Source organism: Palaemon carinicauda, chromosome 31 (assembly GCF_036898095.1).
Source record: "Palaemon carinicauda isolate YSFRI2023 chromosome 31, ASM3689809v2, whole genome shotgun sequence".
In the NCBI taxonomy this organism is placed as follows: domain Eukaryota; kingdom Metazoa; phylum Arthropoda; class Malacostraca; order Decapoda; family Palaemonidae; genus Palaemon; species Palaemon carinicauda.
In genome coordinates this window covers 13826076-13851355 of record NC_090755.1, presented here as the reverse complement: position 1 = coordinate 13851355, position 25280 = coordinate 13826076, and the positions used below count along the sequence as shown (strand labels likewise).

General features: G+C 37.6%; 1 protein-coding gene across 26 annotated transcripts in view; it reads left to right on the top strand.

Annotated features, from left to right (window-relative positions):
• The window catches only part of LOC137624310 (UPF0764 protein C16orf89 homolog), a 173740-nt gene that overhangs the window by 77878 nt on the left and 70582 nt on the right, over positions 1-25280 (top strand). The window contains exons 6-7 of one of the 26 annotated variants that reach the window (XM_068354963.1): positions 8729-9072; positions 9911-10049. The exons of 17 other annotated variants lie outside the window; for them this stretch is intronic. In XM_068354963.1, coding sequence (XP_068211064.1) covers positions 8729-9058 — 330 coding nt within the window. In that variant the 3' untranslated portion in view covers positions 9059-9072; positions 9911-10049. Of the gene's footprint in view, positions 1-1842; positions 2269-5861; positions 6219-8728; positions 9073-9910; positions 10452-13435; positions 13787-16433; positions 16782-17785; positions 18137-20434; positions 20786-23087; positions 23651-25280 lie in introns of those variants that run through there. 8 more of the 26 variants (XM_068354942.1, XM_068354958.1, XM_068354957.1 and 5 more) reach the window with 8 other exon arrangements.

The window sequence follows — 25280 nt, the reverse complement described above, 5'->3', positions numbered from 1 at the left end:
GCATCCTGATGCCTAGAAACCTTATTCATTTGGAGACAGGAACATCATCATGGTGAAGAGTTTTGAAGCTGTCCTGAGACCGAAACACAGGCACCTGAATTGGTAAACTTTCAAACGGCTTATAAACTGAAGGAGGAATCTCCTCAAATTTATACGAATTGGTAAAGTAAACATCTGTTAGATCTATCTAAAACATGCAATCTCTTTTCATAACTGCCCTCAGCACTGTAGTGAGCCTTAAACTTGATACATCAAGCACCGGTCTCCATACTCCTAACACACTGCAAACTAAGTATAATCTGTTGTAAAACCCTGGAGATTGGCTCAAAATCTCTTCCATAGCATTGGAATTTGTCAGGCTCTGTTTTCAAAACCTGGGCTGTTGCTGGTTTGGAAATGGTATTGGTTCCTTGGACAAGGGAGGATTGGAGGACAGAGGTATTCGAAAGCGCGCTTTGATCATGGTTTGTACTGGAGGCTTTCCCAAACCGAATGAAAGTGGGGAAGTTCGTCATATTATTCTCCTAGTATTTCAGTCAAAACATCTACTAAAGCGTAATCCTGGTGGTCTGCCGCTGCTATGAAACTAACTCCTTGGAAATTTCAAGGGACATAGTCAGTACTAGTTTATAAGGAGACGGGTATTCTTTAAATAAACAAAATAGACCTATTGGCATCCACTTATAAGGTCACCTTATCAATTCTATTAATATAAAAAAAAATTTTGGCTTGCAAACAGTCCCAACCATAGAACACATTTGTTCCTTACATTTAGCCTAATCACAAAACGTGAGTCAATGACGCAGTTAGGAAACAGAAGGCTAAAATTACTGCCAGATCTATGCTCAGACAGATTTATAACGTTTACAAAACTTCCAGAAGCCTAAAATTCCTGCCAGATCTTTGCTCAGACAGCATCTATTATGTTTAAAACGCTTCCAGAAGTCTAAAACTACTGCCAGATCTATGCTCAGACAGCATCTATAATGTTTACAGTGCTTCCAGAAGGCTAAAATTACTGCCATATGGCATGAGAGATGGAGAATGAGGATCACAATCGCCTGATATAACTCCCTTGAACAATCTACACAGTAACTACTAAAAAATCAAGAAGACATCCCCTATAATCACAAATAACATAAATAACATTAATATTAACCGGTTCACAATCAGTACCTGTAGTTCATTAACACTGTTGAGTTATTAATACCAAGAAGAGATCAATATGAACTTCAGGAGAGTACAGTAATTAATCTTGTCGGTGTACTGTACTGTATAAGGATTTTTATCCTTACTAATGGCCAATATTCAGCCAATTCTATAAATCCATCAGCCAGTCAATGTCAAGTAGTTTGTCATGTTTCATGAAGCAGAGTATACATAACCAACTTGGATTTCATCTCTCTCAGTTCTGGTAATTAATTGTCCAATACAGTACATGGATTTAAATTCAAGTAACTTCATAAGTGTCAGCCTTAAATGATTCAAGATAATGATAATAATGAATTTAACAATTGATATTAAATGTTGAAATGCTTTGCAGTCACCCAGTTAGCTGCGCATTTTTGTTTTACAATCCAGTGATTATATGTTCCATGATTAATGCCAAGAAATACTATGCTGTGGATATTGTATTGAGTGAGCAATGTTTCAAAAGAATAAGAGGCAATTTTAAAAAATTATATCAGTAATGGTTACTTGTCATCTAATTTCTTTGTAAATGTCTATGGCAAGATGAGTTTAAATTGAACTTTTCTTGCCTTGCTATTCAATTTAATTACCTCCTAACAACCAACTTGAAATCTCTCTGTGCTTGGTTAAAAAAGAAGTACTTGTCCACAGGTGGGCCAGACCTCTCACCAGATGTGGACAACCAGAAGGAATGACCAACAAAGCACCTCTCACCCGCCGTCCTGCAGCGTCCACCGTTGTCCGCATTGCGACTACGAGGACGCGAATTTCGAAGCGCTCAAGTTCCACATCACGAACCATCCGGGAGAGAAAGTCTTACACTGCTTTTATTGTCCTTACAAATCTGCCAGGAAAGATACATTCAGAGAACACCTAAATACCCACACGGGTTCGAAGCCGTACTCCTGCCCCTACTGCCCTTATAGTGCATCTCATCGATTGGTGCTGAGGAACCACATCCGGGTACACACGGGGGAGAAGCCGTACGCATGTCAGTACTGCAATTATCGGGCTACCCAAAAGGGTTCTCTGAACACACACATGAAGATACACAATAGATGATGAATTTGAATACTGTATATTGTATACAGTATCCTATTAGATGGCATATGGAACTGTATATTACACATTAAATTTTTTTCAGTCAAATTTTGCATCATTTTTCCTTAACAGCGTTTTATTTTCAAGTTATGTCTGGGATTTATTTTGTTTGCCTCACAAAAATATTTTTCTTCAAAGTTAAATTTTTCTTTCCCATAAAAATAAAGTAATGACGATGAATAAGAGGCCATCGGGGACTAAGCCCGACGCCATGCTAGCAGGACTCGAAGCGCCCTGGCTTCCTCTAACCAAAAGCCAAAATATAAGTCTCTGAAGGGAGCTAAACCAAAATTAGCATAATTAAAGGCAAAGAGAGGTAAATACTCAACTTTGACGAAGAAGAGTAAGCCATTTTACACGATAATTCTTCAAAAACTGCGAAAAAAGGTGCCCACAAAAATCAACCGCACTGTAGCCACCAGCTGTGATCAAAGGAATGAGAAGCGGAACCGTATAGGAGCACTGGAAGGTGATGGGATGTTTAACGGCTCTTTACTTATCCTATCCCTTAGGGGACTAGACTGGGAAAGGTCTGTTTGGGGTGCAGTTATCTATGGTTATCTTAGGATACGTCCCTGATTATACAAGATATCTTTGGATAGTTGTTTCCGGAGGTTGGAACCCCGTGATACCTGACGGTAATTCTCTTGTAATATCAATCGCAGAAATATTATACTGTAGAAAGTTCCCAAAAGGAACTTCCATCAGGACGACATGGCTATCTCACCCAAAAATAGATTTTTCCTTGGTCAAAATCCCTATTATATAGCAAAAAGCAATTTTAGCAATAATTTGCTGCATATAAAATTGTCTTTTCTTCCCAATAGGCTAATATGAGGTTTGTAAGTAATGCAACAACTAGATGCTTGCTTTCTCACTGGGCTATTTTCCCTGTCGGAGTCCTTGGGCTTATAGCATCCTGCTTTTCCATTTAAATAGCTGTTTTGTATTTTACTGTGGCCAACAGGATGTGTAATCAGATCCACATCCAAGAAATGGAGACTTACTCTATCCACAGAAGGGTCTCTACTCCTGTAGCTTCATAGCATAAAGTTTGTAATGATTGTGGGAAAAGGATTCCTGGAACCTTATGACCCTGTCGACTGCTCGCGTCTGAAGTTTGCCGAGCTTCTATGCCTACATCAGAGCTTATGAAGCTCATTACTATCAAAGTCCAAAAGCTTGTGAATGGCTGGCATGGCATTATGGAATTGTAACAAAACCTGTATGAAAGTTCTACTCTGGTAGGACATTTATCAACAATTTACCAGAAATGGTTTATGCGCAGCTTTCAAGAACTAAGTGTGTTAAAACCAGTGTCAGATAGCTGTAACTATTGCATATCATCCAGCGTCGAATATCACGTTTTTGTACTTTGCTGTATAAAACACAGGTTTTGGGAAAGTAAGGTGGTACTTTTTTATTCATTAATCACAGTATTGGGTCCCTACTTACCCTACCCCTTAGAGGATTAGACTGGGTAAGGTCTGTTCGGGATGCAGATATCTATGGTTATCTTAGGATACGTCCCTGATTATACACGATATCTTCGGATAGTCGTTTCCGGGGGTTGGAACCCCATGATACCCGACGGTATAATTCTCTTGTAATATCAATCGCAGAAATATTATACAGTAGAAAGTTGCCAGAAGGAACTTCCATTAGGACGACATGGCTATCTCACCCAAAAATAGACTTTTCCATCAAACGTAATATCATAAACCCGGAGAAGAAGAGGAGGCAGGAATAACTCGTGATCGTATAAAACGGAAAACAGGAAATCCACCTCTCCTTACTCGAGCTTAAGAAAGAAAACGAGAGAAAGGGTAACTCGTAACTGTAGTAACAGAAAACGAGAACTCCATGCTCACGCTCTCATGGTTACATTATAAAGAACCAAAATCACACAATATGATAAGAATAATGATAAAATTGTAATAACCAAGAACGAAGAATAACGACAACGTAACAAATAAATATAAAGATATACAGTAGTCTAAAACGAGCACCTTCCCGAGGCGTGTACGTAAACTATAACAAAGGCAAGAACGTTATTCTTCTTTCGTCCAAATTGGACTTGCTAGCAAAAAAATACCATAGTAAAAACAATAATAAAATAATGATAATAATAATGGTCATAAAACGTAAGTGATATAACCTAGATGACAGGGTACCAGATGGGCAATATTAACTTGAAAAACTATCGGAGCGAACAAAGCCAAAATGGCTGCCGTCACCTAGGAAGGCCAAGTCGCTTCCAAAATTAAAATCCACATTACTGGAAAGAGAACAAATGCCCGGTACTGAAATAACTGTCAAAACAAACTATGGTACTTAACATTGGTAAAGGTGAAGTAGCAGCGTCAGTCATGATGAATTAACGACAAACACTTGAAAACACCGATAGCACAAAAAAATACGACTATTCGGGCAAGTCCAAAACAGAAGGATGACCTAGAGGGCGCGCGTGGTAGGTGTCGATGGCGTGATCCAACTGTGTTCTCTAGGGCCTATCACAGACCTTCCCTTGGATGAAGGGATTATCTAAATGGAAGACAGCCTGTGAATAGTGGTTTTCACATGCCCCTGTTGTATACACGACACCCACAAGGTGATCGCGCGAGGGTAGTAACCTCTGCATTCCATGCTTTTATCTTTCTCTAGTATATTTGGAAGATTTATATTAGAAAAGTGTAAAGAAGGACTTCTTTCACCGGGCGTCACAGGTCTCTTCCCAGAAATAGATTTTTCCTTCGTCAAAATCCCTTTTTCAGTATAGTGGTAGGAACATGTTTGGAAAAATATCTGTAAATATCATGTCTTTAGGGATTTTTTCATCAAACACTACTTTTGGTGTCAAAGACCTGTGAAATTTGATTTCAGTTAAATGCACCAACCGTTGTGCATAAGGCCGTATATACAGTAGCCTTTGTGTTATGCTTAACAGTTATTTGAAGTGTTACAAAATTGATCTACCCAAATATCTTTTTAATTAGATATGAACTTTTGATTTACTTATAAGTCTTATTTTTAGCACTTGATTCATTATACAGATCAAGTCTTATTGCCCCGAGAAGTCACATCTGTGGCACTTTCCTGTTATAACCAATAAGACAAAGACCTAATTTTTTCTGTTATCATAACCAGTAAGACAAAGACCTATTTTTCCTTTCGTCATAACCAATAAGACAAAGACATATTTTTCCTTTCATAACCAGTAAGATAAAGACCTAATTTTTCTTATAACTAGTAAGACAAAGACCTAATTTTTTCTGTTATCATAATCAGTAAGACAAAGACCTAAGACATTCTTTTCCTGTTATCATTACCAGGAAGACAGACCTATTTTTCTGTTATAATAACCAGCAAGACAGACCTAGTTTTTCTTCTTATAACCATTAAAACAAGACCTAGTTTTTCCTTTTATCATAACCAGTAAGGCAAGTCCTAGTTTTTCTTCTTATCATAACCATTAAAACAAGACCTAGTTTTTCCTTTTATCATAACCAGTAAGGCAAGAACTAGTTTTTCTTTTTATCATAACCAGTAAGACAAGACCTCCTCTACAGGTAGAGCGCGATTCCAGTTTCCTTAGCAGTGGCTGGCGAGGACCAGGACCCTTCGAAGGGGCTCAAGATGCCATCTCAGGGAGGGAGCATCAATGCCCCCACTGTGACTATAGTACAAGAACTGTGGGTAACTTGAAACGTCACCTGATGAGGCACACAGGAGAGAAGCCCTTTGCCTGCTCCTTCTGCTCTTATAAAACCAAGAGGAGAGACAACCTCAAAGTACATCTGCAAGTCCACACCGGAGAGAAACCGTTCGCCTGTCATCTCTGTCCGTACGCGACTAAACAGCGAATCTGCCTGAAGAGTCACTTGCTTACTAAACATTCGACCGGAACGTAGCAGGGATAAACGTGTGATAGTTTTGTTCGTTTAGGGTTGTGTTGCAAGATTTATTGATGGTAATTACTGATTGATAATCATGGTTGTATAAACTGTGTGAAAGTTTTTCAACTTCAAGATTCATACATTTCTGACATTCATGTGAATAATCTCATGTTTCGGAATCATATACTGTATGGGGCATACCAAATGTTCAGTACCCTCCATTTCTGTTCTTATACATGTTTAGGATTTTGATTTTTGTTTATATTAAATTGTTACAATTTTCAAGGTTAAATCAATTACTGTAGTCATGATTGTCATTTTATACCTTCGGCCCTTTGTTTTTCTATGTAATTTCCTTGTATAAAGTTGATATTTTGCTTGTAAATGCCATTCGTAGTTCCACAGCTTCTGAGAATCTTTGGCAAACAGTCATTCATTTTTTTTTCGTGAGTATAGTCAGAAGTTATAACAAATCTCAAGTTTTATGTCCGGCAACCCGCTCTTCTAGGAGGACACTCCAAAATCCAACCATTGTTCTCTAGTCTTGGGTAGTATCATAGCCTCTATACAATGGTCTTACACTGTCTTGGGGTAGGGGGGCTCTTGCTTGAGGGTACGCTCGGACATCCTAGTTTATGTGTTTCCTTATTTCCTTTCCTCACTTGGCTACTTTACCTGTTGGAGCCTTGGGCTTATAGTGTCCTACTTTTTCGAATAGGGTTGCAGCTTAGCTAGTGATAATAATAACGCAGTACCTTGACAATTATTCACGTCAACACTTGTGAATAATACTGTGGATAGAAAGTTGTTCACCCACTTTTTAGCTTTCTGCTTCCTTTCTTCCACCTTGCTGCCTAACCTTCCAATCTCTCTCTCTCTCTCTCTCTCTCTCTCTCTCTCTCTCTCTCTCTCTCTCTCTCTCTCAATTACCCAGTTTAGAGTATGTGGAGTAAGACTGAATCAAGTCAAGAAGATGAAAAGAAATCTCTCTCTCTCTCTCTCTCTCTCTCTCTCTCTCTCTCTCTCTCTCTCTCTCTCTCTCTCTCTCTCACCCAGTTTAGAGTATGTGGAGTAAGACTGAATCAAGTCAAGAAGATGAAAAGAAATTTCTCTCTCTCTCTCTCTCTCTCTCTCTCTCTCTCTCTCTCTCTCTCTCTCTCTCTCTCTCTCTCTCTCTCTCTCTCTCATTACCCAGTTAAGAGCATGTGCAGTAAGACTGAATCAAGGCAAGATAAAAGGAAAATTCTGCTTCTTCTTAGACAGCTGAGACATCTATAAGCCTAAGAAATAGGTCTAAAGGTGCCTATTTAAAGTAGGCTTCAACTTACCTACTCAAGAGCACACACAAACATACACACACACAGATTGCCCGGACATTATCTCCGAATGGGGGCTCTTTAACAATCAGTCATAGCCTCCCCCCCCCCCCCTATTTAAAGTAGGCCTCAACTTACCTACTCAAGAGCTCACAAAAACACACACACACACACACACAGATTGCCCGGACATTATCTCTGGACGGGGGCCTCTTTAACAATCAGTCATAGCTTCCAATAAGAAACTAACAAGTTTGAGCGGGACTCGAACCCTAGTCTGGCGTTCACCAGTCAGTGCATAGTGTCTCATGTCTTAAGAAGTTGATGGTCACAACTAACAGTTGACTGTCTTGGTCTTGGACAGAAGGGAGAAGAAAAATCTAAATTAATTTAAGAAAGTCAACAGTAGATAACATAGAATTCCAGGCATGGTACAATTAACTGATTGATTGATTAGGAGTTATCTGGCATCCTGACATCTAAGATCATTGACGTCACCAGGCATGGTACATTATTTACAGTTTGTATTTGAAAGTTAGCTATGTAAATAGTGCTAAATACCCCTAATCGCATACACTGCATTAAAATTGCATTAAGGGTATTGTTGCAAATAAGCACAGCAAATGTGTATATGATGCAACTAGGTTCTCATGTACAACTCGACTTGCACAGTATATTCTCTTAACTGCAGTAGTAAATTGCAGTTCATTAATATTTCACAATTAGCTTGTTTTACTCAAAGAAAAACTAGATTCAGTCCTATGGTGGAAAAGCTTATACATATAACTTTATGAGATTATATATTGCTTTTTAACTATGTTAAATGACAGACATAGTTATTTCAAGTTCTATCCCAGTAAAAATTTTATAGATATATTTTAAAGTCTTGCTGTTTTGTTAGTAAACCAAGTACATAGAATTATCAGTCACCTGTCAATTATAATGGCTTAGATTTCACTGATCCTGTTTGTTGCCATAAAGAATCCGTAATTGTGTTTAACAAGAGAGGTCAGAGTCACATACGTGAAGGGGAAGGGGGGGGGGGGGGTTTGGAAGGGTTTAGACCTGTTGGAGGGGGGGGGGGGGACTCTGGTCTGGGAGCTGGCGCTCAAGAGGTCTCTATACATTGGTCCATGGTATGTATGTTAGGAAAAATACAATTTTCTTAGAAATCGTCATTTTTCTTCATTTTGATAACCTATAAAACTCAGACCTCCTCTGCAGGTGGAGCAGCGGGACTCCAGTTACCTGTGGGGTGACTGGCCGAGACCTTCGGAAGGGGATCAGAACACGGCAACGGGGAAGGACGGCCAATGCCCGCACTGTGACTATCGCACGAGAACTGTCGGGAACCTTAAGAGGCACATGATGAGGCACACGGGTGAAAAACCTTTCAAGTGCTCCCTCTGCCCTTACAAGACCAAGAGGAAAGACTGTCTTAAAGAACACCTGAAGCTCCATACCGGAGAAAAGCCATACGCTTGTCACCTCTGTTCATACACGGCTGCCTTCCGAAATTCCTTGAAGGGTCACATGCTTAAGCACATGAATTAAAGGCCTCAGTGAGAGTACGTTTTTCAAATCCAAATTTTGAATTGTCGTTGATATGTTCTTGCAAAATAACCAGTCCTGAAAGTGATAGACAGTGCTGTATAGTAGTAAAGTAGGTGAATAAAAATTGGTATCTCGTTACCTTTGGGTGTATATTTTTCCATCATATATTCTCTTGGTGGTTTACATGGGGAACATCATGTTCAATAACTTTTCTGTCACCTACTCTCGATTCTTTCCTGTTCTATCTCAGCTTTAAGAGATTGTATTGAGCCTATAGTGCGAAAGAGAGAAAGATTGACTATTATACTTCGCAGTATCCCATCTTACATCTGCACAACAGAAAGAAAAAAATATATTGATGTGTTTCAAACAGACAGTTGCAATAAAATTCCAAGTTGTTTTTAACAACTCGATCGTGAAGGATGTTAGGATAGAGAATAGGTTTTTATACTCTAGATATAGATTATTCATAGTTTTAGAACAGCATTCAGCTTAGCTGATAATGCCTAGATTTATTTCCAATGATCATGTAGTAATGATTTATTTATCCCTAGTTATCTTTGTATTTTTCTGTTGATCAACCACATAGATGAGAGAAGTACCAAACTGAACTCATTTTATGCTTTCCTATTTAAATTTATGTACTATAATTACTGTATAGAATTCGTGTGAACTATTATTTTACTTGCGATACGATTTACTTTTGATTATCCAGTGAAAGGGTATTGCATGTTTCTCTTGAATCCACAAACGCACATTTTATGAAAGACTTTCACATAGAGAAGTATATGTTCTTTTATTTCTGCTGAATAAGCAAAAGGGATAGTGTTTAAAACTCGACCTTTTCTGCAGATGGAGTCAAACGTTCGCCATTACCAGTGGCTTGAGAGAGGCGGGAGCATTTCCTCGTCGGTCCCTCGGACGCACGAATGTCCTCACTGCGACTACAGGACGCTCGACCCGAGCGTATTCAAGCGCCACATGTTTAGACATACAGGAGAGAAGCCCTTGTCCTGCCCTCTCTGCCCTTACAGGACTGCTCGGAAGGACTGCCTGAAGGCTCACATGAAAGTCCACACGGGGGAGAAGCCGTACTCGTGTCCCTTTTGCTCCTATAGGTGTTCGCACAAAGTTTCACTGAAGTTGCACTTACGCAAACACCCTAATCGCGAACCGTCTTCACAATAATTATACAGATGTTTCATTTAGATTTAGTTTTATTAAGGTATTTCTTTGAGTATTATTTACAGAGTAATCAAACAGATTCTTAAACTTTTACTTTATACTCAAGGTGATGATGTATCTTCTCACGAAGCACATGTTTATTATAGTATTTATGTTTAAGCTGTAACACAAACAATGTAGAAATATGGTAATAAATCTCTTTGTCTGCTTAAGTTCTTTATATAGATCCCCTTACTACTTATCATCTTATTGGTGTGAAGCAGCTGTAACTAATTATAAAGATCTTTTATCAGAAAAATAGTCAGTAGCAGTTGAAACAGAACAGACTGAAGATAATTATTATAACAAAGTAGTATCCATTCATGAAAATATTATTATTATTATCATTATTATTATAACCCTGGTTGGAGAAGCACAATGCCACAAGGCCAAGGAATCTAACGGGGAAAGTAGCCCAGTGAGGAAAGGAAATAGCAAATATATATATTCAATGAATAAAAGTATTAAGTATTTCAAGATCAGTTATATTGTTCACTCATGTAAATATAGAATGAGATTTATGACATCTGTTCAACTAAAATAGAATTTACAATAAAATTTAAATTCTGAAGTTCCACCTGTGGTATACCACTGCCAGATAAGGAAGACCATTCCACAACCTGGCCACAATGGAAATGAAACTTATAGAATGCTGAACAGAAATTTTATAGCTTGAGTCAACATCAAATCAACATAGTATAGCAACAAAGTATTTTGATATGCGATTTTTATCCAGAACTCGCTGCAGTTTGTAATAAAATCAGTTCTTGTCCTTTTTTTATTTAGTTGAATTATCTAAATTTTAATTTCATGTTGTCGTTTTAAAGCAACAATTTACCTAAAATTACTTAAGAAAAGAAGTGAGTGTAAGTTAAACTGATTCGAGAATAACAGGGTTTTGCTCAAATTTAATGAAATATGAGTGAATAGCCATACCAAATGACTGTGAATTCTTATTTTAAACCCAAACTATTGGAGCCTAATTATATGTCTACTGCAGACTCTAGAGCCTTTAAATATGCGGCCCCGAGACTATACAATAAGCTCCCATGAGACATCCCAATGATTGAAGATATTAAGACTTTCAAGAGGAAACTGAAGACTTCATTATGTGAGAGCTTTGATAGTAAGGATTAGACAATAAAGTAGCATTATACAGAGGTAGCAGCAGTAGGGGATTCAGCGTTATGAAGCTTCATCTGTGGTGGATAACGGGGGAGGGTGGGCTGTGGCACCCTAGCAGTACCAGCTGAACTCGGTTGAGTCCCTTGTCAGGCTGGGAGGAATGTAGAGAGTAGAGGTCCCCTTTTTTGTTTTGTTTCATTTGTTGATGTCGGCTACCCCCCAAAATTGGGGGAAGTGCCTTGGTATATGTATGTATGTATACAGTGTGAAATGTTGAATGCTCCCAAAAGAACATGATAAAATGACTGGAGGTCCTGTAGAGAGTAGGGTTCCCTGGCTGTACAGGCCTGGAAAAGCAGCCCTTAAAGTAAAGGAAGTAAACATTGAATTAAAAACATTCCAATAACCTACCAACATTTGTTGATAGACGATCAATATTAAGTATGCCATGTCCCCCTCACTAGTTGATATTGGGACAAGGACGGCCGCTGATTTTATTGATATTCTTGGGCCAAATTATTTCTTTGTGGCTCTTAAAAGCACCCAAAGGCTTGTATCAATTCTTTGCAAACAAATTCTCCCTTTTAGTTCACGGGAATAGAGGAATGCACAAGATCCCCATTTTGAATTCTATCGAATTACAGCCATTAATCATTCTTTTATTACAGTATTCCCTCATTTCAAATTATCTTGCTCAAGACTATCACGATGGTATTTGATGACATTAATCGTACCAGTAATCGGGCCTTTCTCCAGAATATCATGGTGCTTCGTAAGTGGCCCTCTGGTTCCTTGGATTGCCCTTCATCTTCTTAATTACCCCAGTATCTTTTAAATTTCATAGATTTAAGCTCTTTTCTATTCCATAAATATCATACATACTTACCTGTACCATAGTTTATAGTACTTTATTCGCTCCCTTTTTTTTTATTAGGATTAATACCAAGCTTTCTCACCAGACCATCATTACAGTAAAGGTTTCTCATTTATGGCAGAGGCGAGGGTCAGTAAAATGACTTGGAGACTGATCATATATAGATATTATCAGTAGCCAAGTCCCCTGTCCATCAAGCTAGGACCAAGGGGTCCAGGTAATGACGGCTGAGGACTCAGCAGATAGACTTGTAGGCTCCCCCAAACCCCCTATCCTTAGCTCACTAAGATGGTGAGGTTGCAGACAATACTAGACACTATCAAGGTTTAGCAGTTATCAAATCCCTGTCCAACAGGTTGCCTTACAGAGACATTTCCAATAGGCTACCACAAGATAGGTTGTCGGTAAGCCTACAAGGGCCCACCAACATTAGTTCTTTAATTATATGACCTATTCTTCTACGGTTTAGAGGCACATATTCACGGAGACTGGGGTCAAGCAAGCGTCTGCCTTTACAGAACATCCAGAAAACTCTCAGCAATCACTTCAAGTCTCATACAGGAGAATTGCCTAATGCTTTTCCTTATTGTCCTTATAGGTGCATGAAGAAAATTCTGCTGAAACACATAACAGTAAAACTGTTTATAAAAAAAATGGAAATGTTCAACTACATGAAAGTTTCTCCTAACTTTCATTTATCGATTTATTTTCTGACAAGTGGTATATCGGCAGTTATGACCATCAATGGTGGTCTCTGTAAGAGGTGGGAACATGGTTTGTAGCCGTGCAATAATTTCTTAAAAATGTGTTTGAGAGGGGGAACTCGTTTAAGGCAAGATTCAGTTTGCTAATTTGCAGATTTTTCCCTGCTGTCAGAATGATTTTAGATAGGTCGTGAAAGACTGTTCTGACATCCATTGTAATCTGTTATCCTTGGCAATTTTTTTTTGCTTCCTGAATATGTATTTATTTTCATCGTGGCCTTTGTAGTTATTGAAATATGAAATTTTAAATTTTTATATCCCTATACTGTATTTTCATTCATAGTATATTTAGTAAAGGTACTGTGTATAGGTAGGCTGAGAAAAAAATGATCTATTAAATCAAGAAGTTTTGTATTCTTTTCTTTTAACTGAAGTCCAATTTACCCACAGATGGATATGAGTAGTACATCCTCATGGACTCTTGGAATAAGAGGCGAAGATGAGAGAAGAGAGTGGTCAGGCACTGCTGTAAAGAAATCGCTGCACCAGTGCCCCTACTGCAGTTACTCTAATCGCAACTCGGGGAAAGTCAAACGGCACATGTTGAAACATACCGGAGAGAAGCCCTTCTCTTGTCCCTATTGCAACTATTGCACCAGCCGTAAGGAAGTACTGAAAGAACACATTCATTTGCACACGGGAGAAAAACCTTATTCGTGTCCTCGCTGTCCTTATACGGCATCACAGAGGAGCGCCTTAAATTTTCATATACGGAAGCACAACTGAAGATCCGGTAGCACCTTTGAAATCTATACTATTTGTAATTTTTTTTTTTTTTTTTGTGCGATTGTACGGTATTGTTTTAGTGATGATTTGCTGTTTATTTTATTGAGAATAAAGGATATTGTATAATCTTGTTGCTGTTAATTCCCTTTAATTATTTCTGGGTTATGTTACAAAAGAAAGAAGGGAGAACCACTTAGGCGATAATGAAATACTGCCAAGTTTTGTAAGATGATTTATTGAGGTCATAACTTTTAAAAGCTTTATTGAAAGGAAACAATCTGAAGAACATAAAAAGCTACGAGTACATTCTGTTTAATGAACCTCAACCAGGTTCATTTGTTGCATACAGATCGTGACTGTCACAGTAATTTGGTGATGTTTTTACATTCGGTTGGTTAAAAACAATAATAATAAATCCCACTGCAGTACTTACTGTTTAGGTTTGAGGTATGTAGGTTCAAACTTTACGTCGGACATTTTCAAATAGATACGAAAACAAAATCTGCTTTAGACCATTTTACGCAACTTTACGCTGGTCTCAACGTCAAACCATTTCAATAGAAAATAAAAATATTTTACTCTATTTATGAAATAATTAAATACATGCATTAATTATGAAAATATGAGGTGTATAAAGTACATAGCATGTACAGAAAATATCATAATTATCCTATAAGTATGAAGGAAAATATGCACTACTACTGATAAATTTGATTCTCTTGTAGGTGTATTTGTTCTTCTGTACCCCTTCATCATTTTTATAGCTTCCTGAGTACTCCTAAAATTGAGAAGGAAAAAGAGAAACAATACAGATTACATGTATATTACAATACTGGATATTCTCTCAAATGCAATGTACCCAAGAAGAGTAAAAATGTACCACTGGGGGTACATGTACCCAGGGTTGAGAACCCTTGATCTAGAGTGTACCTTTATCCCGACCAAAGTCATCGCCTGACCTTGATGCCAAAGAACCACTGACCTCAACGTCAGGTTTCGAAAAAAGAACGTTCATGTAGCAGCGACAACAATTAAGAGTTTCATATTCACCGTCAACCTTGTCATCCTCCTCCTCCAACATCTAAATCCTCACTTCTAACTCTACTTTCTTTCATGTCCATTTAGCAGACGATGCGCCAACTTCAGGGTAAAGTGACCATTATTGATGTGGCGATATTGTTAATATTACTGTACTGTTTACATGTACTGTACTATATCATCTCTCTCTCTCTCTCTCTCTCTCTCTCTCTCTCTCTCTCTCTCTCTCTCTCTCTCTCTCTCTCTCGGTGCAACTTCATTCTCCTTGTGAGCTAAGGATGGGGTTTTGTAGGAGCTTATAGGTTTACCTGCTGAGTCATCAGCAGCCATTGCCAGGCCCTCCTTGGTCCTAGCTTGGATGGAGTGGGTGCTTGGGCGCTAATCATATGTATATATGATCAGTCTCTAGGGCATTGTCCTGCTTGATAAGGCAATGTCACTGTTCCTTGCCTCTGCCATTCATGAGCGACCTTGAAACCTTTAAATGATATACGTATATTACTGTACAGTATGTGTACAGTACTTCAAATGGAAGCTCATATATGTAGGTTTGTGATTATTATAAAATGATAGGTTTTATGTACTGTACTTTTATTGTTTTTTTTTTTTTACATATACATAGGGAATATATTACCCACTTTATGTAGATAAAATCCAACCTCTGTGGAAAATCGGCTTATGCCAGGTTTCTTTGAAAAAATCAACAATGTGGAGGCGGGATAGTACTACAGATTAAAACTGATCTGAGCATTTCATAACAAAAAAGCCATACTTTACACGAGTTGCGGTATACTGCCAACTTTGAGGAAATAACATACTCGTAACGAGTTTCTTTGCCATCAATTATTTTAAGGAATCTTGTAGATTTAAACCTAATTGACAATAGATATTCTAATAAGTCAAGAATTTAATAAAAATATTTTTACACTTGCTGTAAGGTATGTTATAGTTATTTTATTTTTTTACCTTATTTCCTTCTTGAAAATTTAAGCTACCTTTTGGTTTTATATCTTAATGCATATTACAACTTATTATTAGTTATTTTTGAGAAGAACTATCACTGTTCAGTGGCCACTTTCCTCTAGGTAAGGGTAGAAGAGACTCTTTAGCTATGGTAAGCAGCTCTTCTAGGAGTACACTCCAAAATCAAACCATTGTTCTCTAGTCTTGGGTAGTGCCATAGCCTTTGTACCATGGTCTTCCACTTTCTTGGGTTAGAGTTCTCTTGCTTGAGGGTACACTCAGGCAAACTATTCTATCTTTTTTCTCTTCTTATTGTTTTGTTCAAGTTTGTTATTGTTTATATAGGAGATATTTTAATGTTACTGTTCTTAAAATATTTTATTTTTACTTGTTTCATTTCTTCACTGGGCTATTTTCCCTGTTGGAGCCCCTGGGCTTTTAGCATCCTGCTTTTGCAACTAGGGTTGTAGCTTAGCAAGTAATGATAATAATGATTTAATAAAAATAATAATAATAATTTAATAAAAATAGTAATAATAATAATAATAATAATAAAAATAAGAAGTTGAGAAAGTCTTGGGGAATAAATTGTATGTGCATTCGATTTAAGACTTTTAGGCCGAACTTGACAAGTTAGTAAGATCCAACCACTTTCCTACAGGTGGAGCTGCAGGATCAATGGACAGACAGTAGAGTTGAAAGGGATCTGGTGAACCAAGGCACACCGATCAAGCTTTACAGTTGCTCTTCTTGCCCTTACTCGACGGAAGAATCCAGTCGCTTAAAGCGCCACATGCTCAGACACACGGGAGAGCGTCCTTTCCAGTGTCCCTACTGTTCCCACTCCACCACCCACAAAACCGCGTTGCAGGGACACATTCGAATTCACACCGGAGAAAAGCCATATGCCTGCGATTATTGCCCCTACCGAGCTGCTGATAAGTCCAATCTGAATAGGCACTTGAAGATGCATCAAAGGAATTATCGGCTTTAATTCGTTTCAATAGAAAGACAAAATCATCAAATTGTGTGTGGATGAAACCTGATTCATTTCAACTTTGCTTATGTATTACACAGCAGATGATTTGTATATCAGAAACCTTAAGTGACCTTTCATTACATCTAGAACCAAGTTCACATTCATTTTGACTTTGCCTATGTATTACACAGCAGATGATTTGTATATCAGAAACTATAAGTGACCTTTTCATCATATCTAGAACCAAGTTTACATTAATGAATAAATGAGATGGAAAAAGATTAAGCGATAAGATTTGTGATTTTTATACTCCCCCGACATTCATAATGCTTCTCTCTTGAAACCTGGTTTTATACTGATTATTACCCTAAGACTTTAAAATTTTTAATTTTTTTCCCCTCAATAGGCTTTGGGCTATAGTATAGCACTGATAAAATATGGCAGTTAATCGTAATAACCTCTGCTTGAGTACACTACAGATACTTCGTCGTCTTGGTTCTCTCCTCGGTACAGTAATTGTCTTTGTAGATCCCCTCCAGAATGTGGTGATTGTGGAAATTAGGTTATTAGCAATAATAAGGGATATCGACTTCTGGATTTGTTAGCAATTTCTTTGCTAGGTTTTCTGAAGAGTTATTTCAGGGTACATCTTGAGACTCGTTTTCCTTGTCTTGTGCCAGGGGCAATATTGTAAATTAATCATTGTGAAGAATATTCAAAGCTTACTGACAATATTAGACCATGATTTAAGGTAAATACCAATAGTAAAAGTATATAATATTAAGTGTTTACATGAACTGTTCACCTTGAACTTACATTGGTCTTGTTTATATAATATTCAATACTTCACGATGCCGTATTGCATTCACTTACAAGTGTGATACCAATTGTATTCGACTATTGAAATATTTATTATATTGATTGCCCAGAAAGACTTTTACAACCCTTGTGAATGAAATGTTTATTTGTGTATTTGCTAAGAGAAAATGAGTTAGAACCAGACAAGCTAGTAAGATCCAACCACTCTCCAACAGGTTGGGCAGCAGCTGACTCAGGGGACACGAGGTAGGCCTATGCAAGATTGGCAGAACCAAGCTACTTCGATTAAGCTCCACCATTGCTCTCATTGCTCTTACTCCACCCCAGAGTCCTCCAACTTTAAACGCCACATGCTCAAACACACGGGAGAGCGGCCATTTCAGTGTCCGTACTGCCCCCACAGCACCTCCCAGAAATCCTCCTTGCAGGCGCATATTCGAACCCACACGGGGGAAAAGCCTTACGCCTGTCACCTGTGCCCCTACCAAGCTGCTCATTGGTCCAATCTGAATAAGCACTTGTTGATACATAAAAGGAACGATCAGTTGTAATTCATCTTTTTCTAAGTGAAAATCTTTCTTGGCGAGTTACTTCACTTGTGATGTTTGAGTGCGAAACATTATCTTATCTTGAAAGTTTACAAATCGGTGCATGTGTTCAGTGACCATTTATCTACTATTAGAACGACATTAGCATGAATAAACAAATGAAAATGGTTGAGCGAGTTATTAAAAGGAAAAAAGAATGACAAATGTACGTTGCGAACACCATCTGAAAGTTTATGCATATGAATTACCATATCTTTTCAATTTGTTTTAGTTTGAAAGTTAAGCTATGATTACATTAAAGCTTGAAGTTCATATTGCTTCATTGTTTCGACTAAATCACTGATTTATTCAAATTGGTAGAGAATACATTGCTGTATTTACAAAGGAAATTTTCCAAACCTTAAATATAGAAGCCTATCTGCTATTCTTTCTGACACCCACTCTCCAAACATAGTATACTGGGGATCCTTTTCCAAGTCTAAAAGTATTTATCTTAAAGAACAGTTAAGTAACTTGTATTGAACGGGGAACATAAACCAGGTCATTTATGTTACTCAAAGCAATAACCGAATGTACTATTTACTGTGCTTGGCAGGAATGTACCATTGTACAGTCTGGATCAATCTGCCGACACAGTGTGTTGGGAGTTGAGGTTTTCACACTGATGAGCTAAAATATTTCTCAGATTACAAAGTGAGGCGTAGAGATGTCATATCGACATCAAGCTCATCTTATCAGCTCTGCTCTTGCTAATGACAAGGGCCTATCTTCTTGGCACCAGGTCCTCCTAGTTCTACTGCAGTTTATGTGGCCATTACCTTTGCTTTAAAAGACTACTCATTTTTTTTTCACAAGGAATAAGGTGAGATTCTGCACGTTTTAACAAATGTGGACCCATGGCCTTCACCCTTCTTTTTTTTAAGCATGACCTTGCCAGCGCTATGCTTTACGGCAGGTACAAGAAAACTGCGGCCTGCGACATCTTGTGCGGCCCTGTGCCTTTTTAGGTTATTGAAACTATGTTTATGTCAGTAATTATCATTATTATCCTTAGGAAATCATGAAAGATGTCAGTTTCATGTAAACTGTCATAGTAAGAAGCAAAAAAAAATGAGTATACTTTGGTTAAGTAATATTTCTTGCATCTTTGTATTATCATGCAGCCCATCACTTGCTTGGATATAGTAAAAGGCATCCTTAAGTTGAAAAAAAAAAAAAAAAATTGTCCATATCTGCTTTATGACATTGTCAGCGTCAAGGATATTCTATGGGTCCACACACACAGGATATGTATGGAATGATAAGTAACATCTCGGCCTTATTTTGTAAACTTTACCAGAACCCTCTTATCTGGCATGAACATTATATGTACAATACTATGGTTCCCTAATTAATCAAAAGTACTTAGTCTTCTGTGTATTGTAAATGACTAAGTATTGTCTACATTAACGGTTGAAATTTGTACAGTACAGTACACCATATTTGAGTATCCATCTAGTAGCAAAAATCCCTTTGAAGGCTACCTATAGGAACCCTTCCATCAGGACGACATGGCCCTCTCACTCAAAAATAGATTTTTCACTTTGATCAAAATCCATATTTTGGGGTGCTCAAGCCATGTTGTCCTGATGGAAGCTGCCGTAGGGACCTTCCATCAGGACGACATGGCTATCTCATGTAGCAAATGCCCTGAATTGGGAATTCATCATATTGATACTTTCACATTTCTTAATTGAAATATATCGATGAAAAAGGTTAGTTTGATTTCACTCGTTTTTTATGATAATCTACAGCAATGTATAAAGCTTATGTCTTTATTGATTTTAGAGTTTGCACAGAATATTCTGTGTCTTTATAAGATTGAACCAAGATTTAGGATGATTACCTTTAATAGTTATTGAACATAAAACTATAAGTATGTTACATTATCTTCATTGTTTACCTAATTTCTTGAATTGTCTCTCATTCAACTTAGTATTATAACAGTTTAGGCCATTAATTTAGGAAAGATTAAGCCAGGGCTTGAAGTAAACAGCATCGGCTAATAGTCGGTCCCATAAACAATTCAATTGTTTTTATTTCTCTCGATTGGCACCCTATTATTGCCCCTCCAACTGATAAATTGTAGCTAATTGTTCAATCATGTTTTACTAAATTAAACTTGTATGTCACAAATATATAATAAAATGTTTATGTAACCGTTTGCCAAAACAGACTTTCAAATCCCCCTTTGAATGAAATGTTTATGTGTATATTTCCTAAAAGAACATGAGCTAGAACCAGACAAGCTAGTAAGATCCAACCACTTTCCTACAGGTGGGGCAGCAGCAGACTCGGTGGACAAGAGGTAGGTCCGCGCGGGATTGGCAGAACCAAGCTACTTCGATCAAGCTCCACCATTGCTCCCATTGCTCTTACTCCACCCCAGAATCGTATAACTTTAAGCGCCACATGCTCAAACACACGGGAGAGCGGCCGTTTCAGTGTCCCTACTGCCCCCACAGCACCTCCCAGAAATCCTCCTTGCAGGCGCATATTCGAACCCACACTGGAGAAAAGCCTTATGCCTGTCATCTTTGCCCTTACCAGGCAGCTCAGAGGTCGACTCTGAATAATCACATGTTGACGCATAAAAAGAGTAACCAGCAGTGATTAGTTTTTTCTACATATATAAGTTTGGCCACCGCCTAGTATTGTTTTCAGTTAGGTAGGAGTGAATGCATCCAGATGGTTGTGTTTTGAGTCTAGGAAATTGTTATTCATCAGATAAAGTGTTTAGTATTAACTGGCGGTGAATAAGGACCAGATATGATAATGTGGGAAAAGAAAACATAATAGTTGATTAGAAGTAGATTCCAATCTAATCAAAATATTCTAAAATATATTTTTAACTAAATATAAAATAATGAGTTTATCATCGCTTGTTCTTTGACCAATTTTCAAATGGAACGATGGAACTGATGTTAAAGTAATGTAGATTTGTCAGGTAGTCGCCAAATTCGATAGATTATAGAATGCACAGTACCATTAAGTTCAGAGTTATTTCATTAAAAGAGAAAAAAGTAAATCACATTTCTGGAGTCTCACAAGGCTCAACCAAAGACTTTACACCACTCAGATTTTTTTAGGTATATTTCCACATCAGACGGCATGAACGTATTGCACATTACTCTATTGTGAGTTTTTATCTTTGTTCTCTGGACGTGCATGATTTTCTATTATTCAGGATAACTGAATTTATGGATAGATAAGGAATGATGGAGTAAAATGTTCTATTTTATAAAGAGGACATCAGTACCTACAGTTCTAGAATCATTGCTCGCGCACTGACTAAAGACATTTTACCTTTGCTTATTGTTTGTATAGTTTATCCCTCCCAAAGTGACTTGAGAGAGAAACTTTATACAAGGGGGAACTGATAAAAAACCACCCAAGTATTACTCGAGTGCCATATGTGGATGAGATCATGGTCAGGGGTAGATGGAGATGGTTTGGGCATGATCTTCGCACTCCCCAAGAGACATTGGCTCACCAAAGTTTCAACTGGGCTCCACAAGGCACTAGAAGAGTTGGAAAACCCAGGCCTACATGGCTGAGGACTATGAAGCGTGTAGTGGGAGATGATGAATGGAGAAATATCAATCTAAAAGCTCAAGATAGAGATGACTGGTGAAATCTAACTGAGGCCCTTTGCGTTAGTAGGCGTAGGAAGAGATGTTGATTAACCCGAAACGACAATCTAAATTTCAGCCTTTTGTCCCACTATTTTAGCACTTTGTAAAGTGTCTAGAACTCTAGATGATTCTCACCATTTGTATGAAAAGAAAAATAAAGTGCATACAGTACAGTACTGAACTATTATAACAGCGTTCTTATGTTTAGTTGACAAGCGTTTAATTATATTCTTCGACTAGATAGTAACACAAAGTGGAATACAAATTAAGGATTACCCTGGACCAAAGAGATAAGTGATATCGAACTTATAACTGCCTTTTTCTATGGATATGTAGATACTTGCCAAAATGAAATGTACACTGAAATTTTGAAAATATCTTTAATTTGTAAAAATATTTCCAATTCTATCACTTATAAAACTTGTGTCCCAATATTTTTCTTTCCAATTATGACGAAACAAAGCGTGGATCAGTATTATGCTAAAAAAATAATGAAAAGATAGAAATAGTTGCATGTAACTACAATAGTTATGATTTTTAATTATTAGGAATTTAAATTTTGACTAGAGTTTGAATAAATATAATTTGAAAGAATATCTTTGAAATGTATTTACCATAAAAAAGCATTTGAAGAACTTTGCATTTTAATGCTGCAAAATAATGTCTATTTTTTGTGCAAGTTATTATGAAAGATACCGGTTTGTAAAAATACACCTTATTTGGACCTTTTTTCTTTCATTTAATCCTCGTTACTATTTCAAATACAATATTGTTGCAAGTGCCGGTGAGAGATAATATTTTTCTCTATTCAAAATTCTAAATCTCTTGGAGCATCAATTTACTAGCTTTCACCCAACAGTATTAACATATTGATTCAAGAATAATTAATTTTGTAAACAATGATATGGTTGTCATATTCGTATAAGAGATACGGAGAAAAGTGTTTGTAATACAGTGTATAATCTTTTGTACATTCTGTGACATCTATTCTTCTTGTGATGGCTAGACTCATAGTGAAATCCTAATACATTTCTTTCATGCATTTGTCATATTGTTTGATGTAAATTCAGAATGTTTTTCAAGGGGATTATGAGAGTTACTGCTGACATCGACTGAGATTCACAGCCAGCGCATGCCTTGATTATCCTGGGGTGTGGGTATTTGTAGGGTACTTCTTTATATTTCTATTATTGCATGAATACAAACAGTGGTCGGGCTGGGGATTTTCATGTGCGTAAACTAGTTTAGTTCCTTTGGTTTATATTGCAGTAAATAAAATAAGGCCTCCTCCACAGGTGGAGTCTAACACAGAATGGGCTGATGCGAGAGGAATCGCCAGAGAGCAAAGAATGGGATTGGACGGCACCATCAAGTTATACCGATGCCCTTACTGTACTTTCTCTGCATCCCACAGTACTGCCATCAAGAGTCATGTCTGTAAACAAGAGAAACCTTTCACTTGTCAGTACTGCAACTACGGGGCAAACAGGAAGGACGTTTTGCTGGAGCACATTCGCTCCCGCCATACGGGAGAAAGGCCATTCAGCTGTCCTCAGTGTTCGTTCACAACTGCTCGTAAAGCGGTTCTAACCGTTCACCAACGGATGCATTCGGGAGAAAAGCCGTATGCCTGCCCTTTCTGCCCTTACCGTTCACCGCAGAAATCTAACTTGAATACTCACATGCTGAAACATCGGACATAATTTTAATGTTTTCTTTATGTTGTAATGTTTACTCGTAGGAAACACTTTAGCATTACTTAATGAGCTTTAGAAATGTAAGTATAGTTTCATATTGTTAGAAAGATCACATGTGACTGTAATGGTTGTCTCAAATCAATAAATCTTTGCTTTCTCAACCTTGTTTTAAAGCCATTACAACTGTCACTTGTTATTTTCAGCAAAAAAGACATTACAACTGCCTCTTGTCATTTTCAGCATAAAGACATTACAACTGCTTCTTGTCATTTTCAGCATACAGACATTACAACTACTTCTTGTCATTTTCAGCATAATTAGACATTACAACTGTCACTTGTCATTTTCAGCATAAAGACATTACAACTGCTACTTGTCATTTTCAGCATAAAGACATTACAACTGCTTCTTGTCATACAACTGCCACTTGTCATTTTCAGCATAATTAGACATTATAACTGCCACTTGTTATTTTCAGCATAAAGACATAACAATTGCCACTTGTCATTTTAAGCATAATTAGACATTACAACTGCTACTTGTCATTTTCAGCATAAAGACATTACAAGGGCTACTTGTCATTTTCAAATTAAACATTTAGACAAACGTTATTAGAATGATACCAGAAATTAAAGACTAATCTTAATTTTCCTCTTTTAATGATTTATTTTAAGACATTACTAAACTTTTTTGATTGTCTACACTCTGTACGGAACTTGAAGAATATTTGCTTACGAGACTCGCACATACAAATGGAGTCTTAATCCCTACATTTACCCCGTAAGAGCAAACTATGATGAGCTGGCGGAGGAGCTCTTAAGCAAACGGCACACAAATCCAAGCATACAAAGAGCAATCAAAATATTTTAGCAAATATTTAACAGATTATTTGAAAAATAAAGCCTTTTGTCGGCCTTTTGTCGAAGGGAATTCTACTATTTGCCCCGCCGACCACACGAGGCTCATATCATCAAGAGGGGTGATATATGAACACTACCATCTCGGCAAATATAGGATAAGATATTGCCTAGAGGTACTTATTTTAGCGAGAGGAGGCATTGAAGGATGCAGGTTACTATCTCGGTCTTCTGCTACGCGAGGGTTATGCAGCAGAAGGGTCTAAAATTATTAAAGAATTCAAATCTCTACGAGAAGATCTCAAATCTGGGACTTACCATGTACCGTCAGTACCCTTACTGAATGGTGCACTAGAACCAGTAGCCAACACTTGAGGACTTAAGCTTGTGTTTGAAAAAGGGTAGGTTAGACTTGAAGTGTAACCCTGTATCTAAAACTTAATGTCCATCTTAGATTCCACTAAAGAAGCCATTGACAGTTGAACTCTTAATAAGCTCATGACTATTAAAATTAACATGTTAGGTTATTGCTAAACCAAAGGCTTGAGTGGCATTATCATCATCATTATTCCCCCTGTAAGCAAGTAGTCTAGCTTTCTCCAGATTACCCCCTGAATGAAGAGTAAGCTTCTTCTATGCTTTTAAAGTTTATAATTTGATCCTTAAATATATTACCCAGAAAGGAACAGTAAGATTACAGTAAGCACTTGCTAGAACCTGTACATTAAACAATTGTCCCTAGGCATGAGACACAAAAGGGATTTTGACATATGAAAAATCTAGTTTTGGGTGAGATCGCCATGTCGTCCTGATGGAAGTTCCTTCTGGCAACTTTCTACTATAAAATATTTCTGCGATTGATATTACAAGAGAATTACCGTCAGGTATCAAAGGGTTCCGACCCCCGGAACGACTATCCGAAGATATCGTGTAT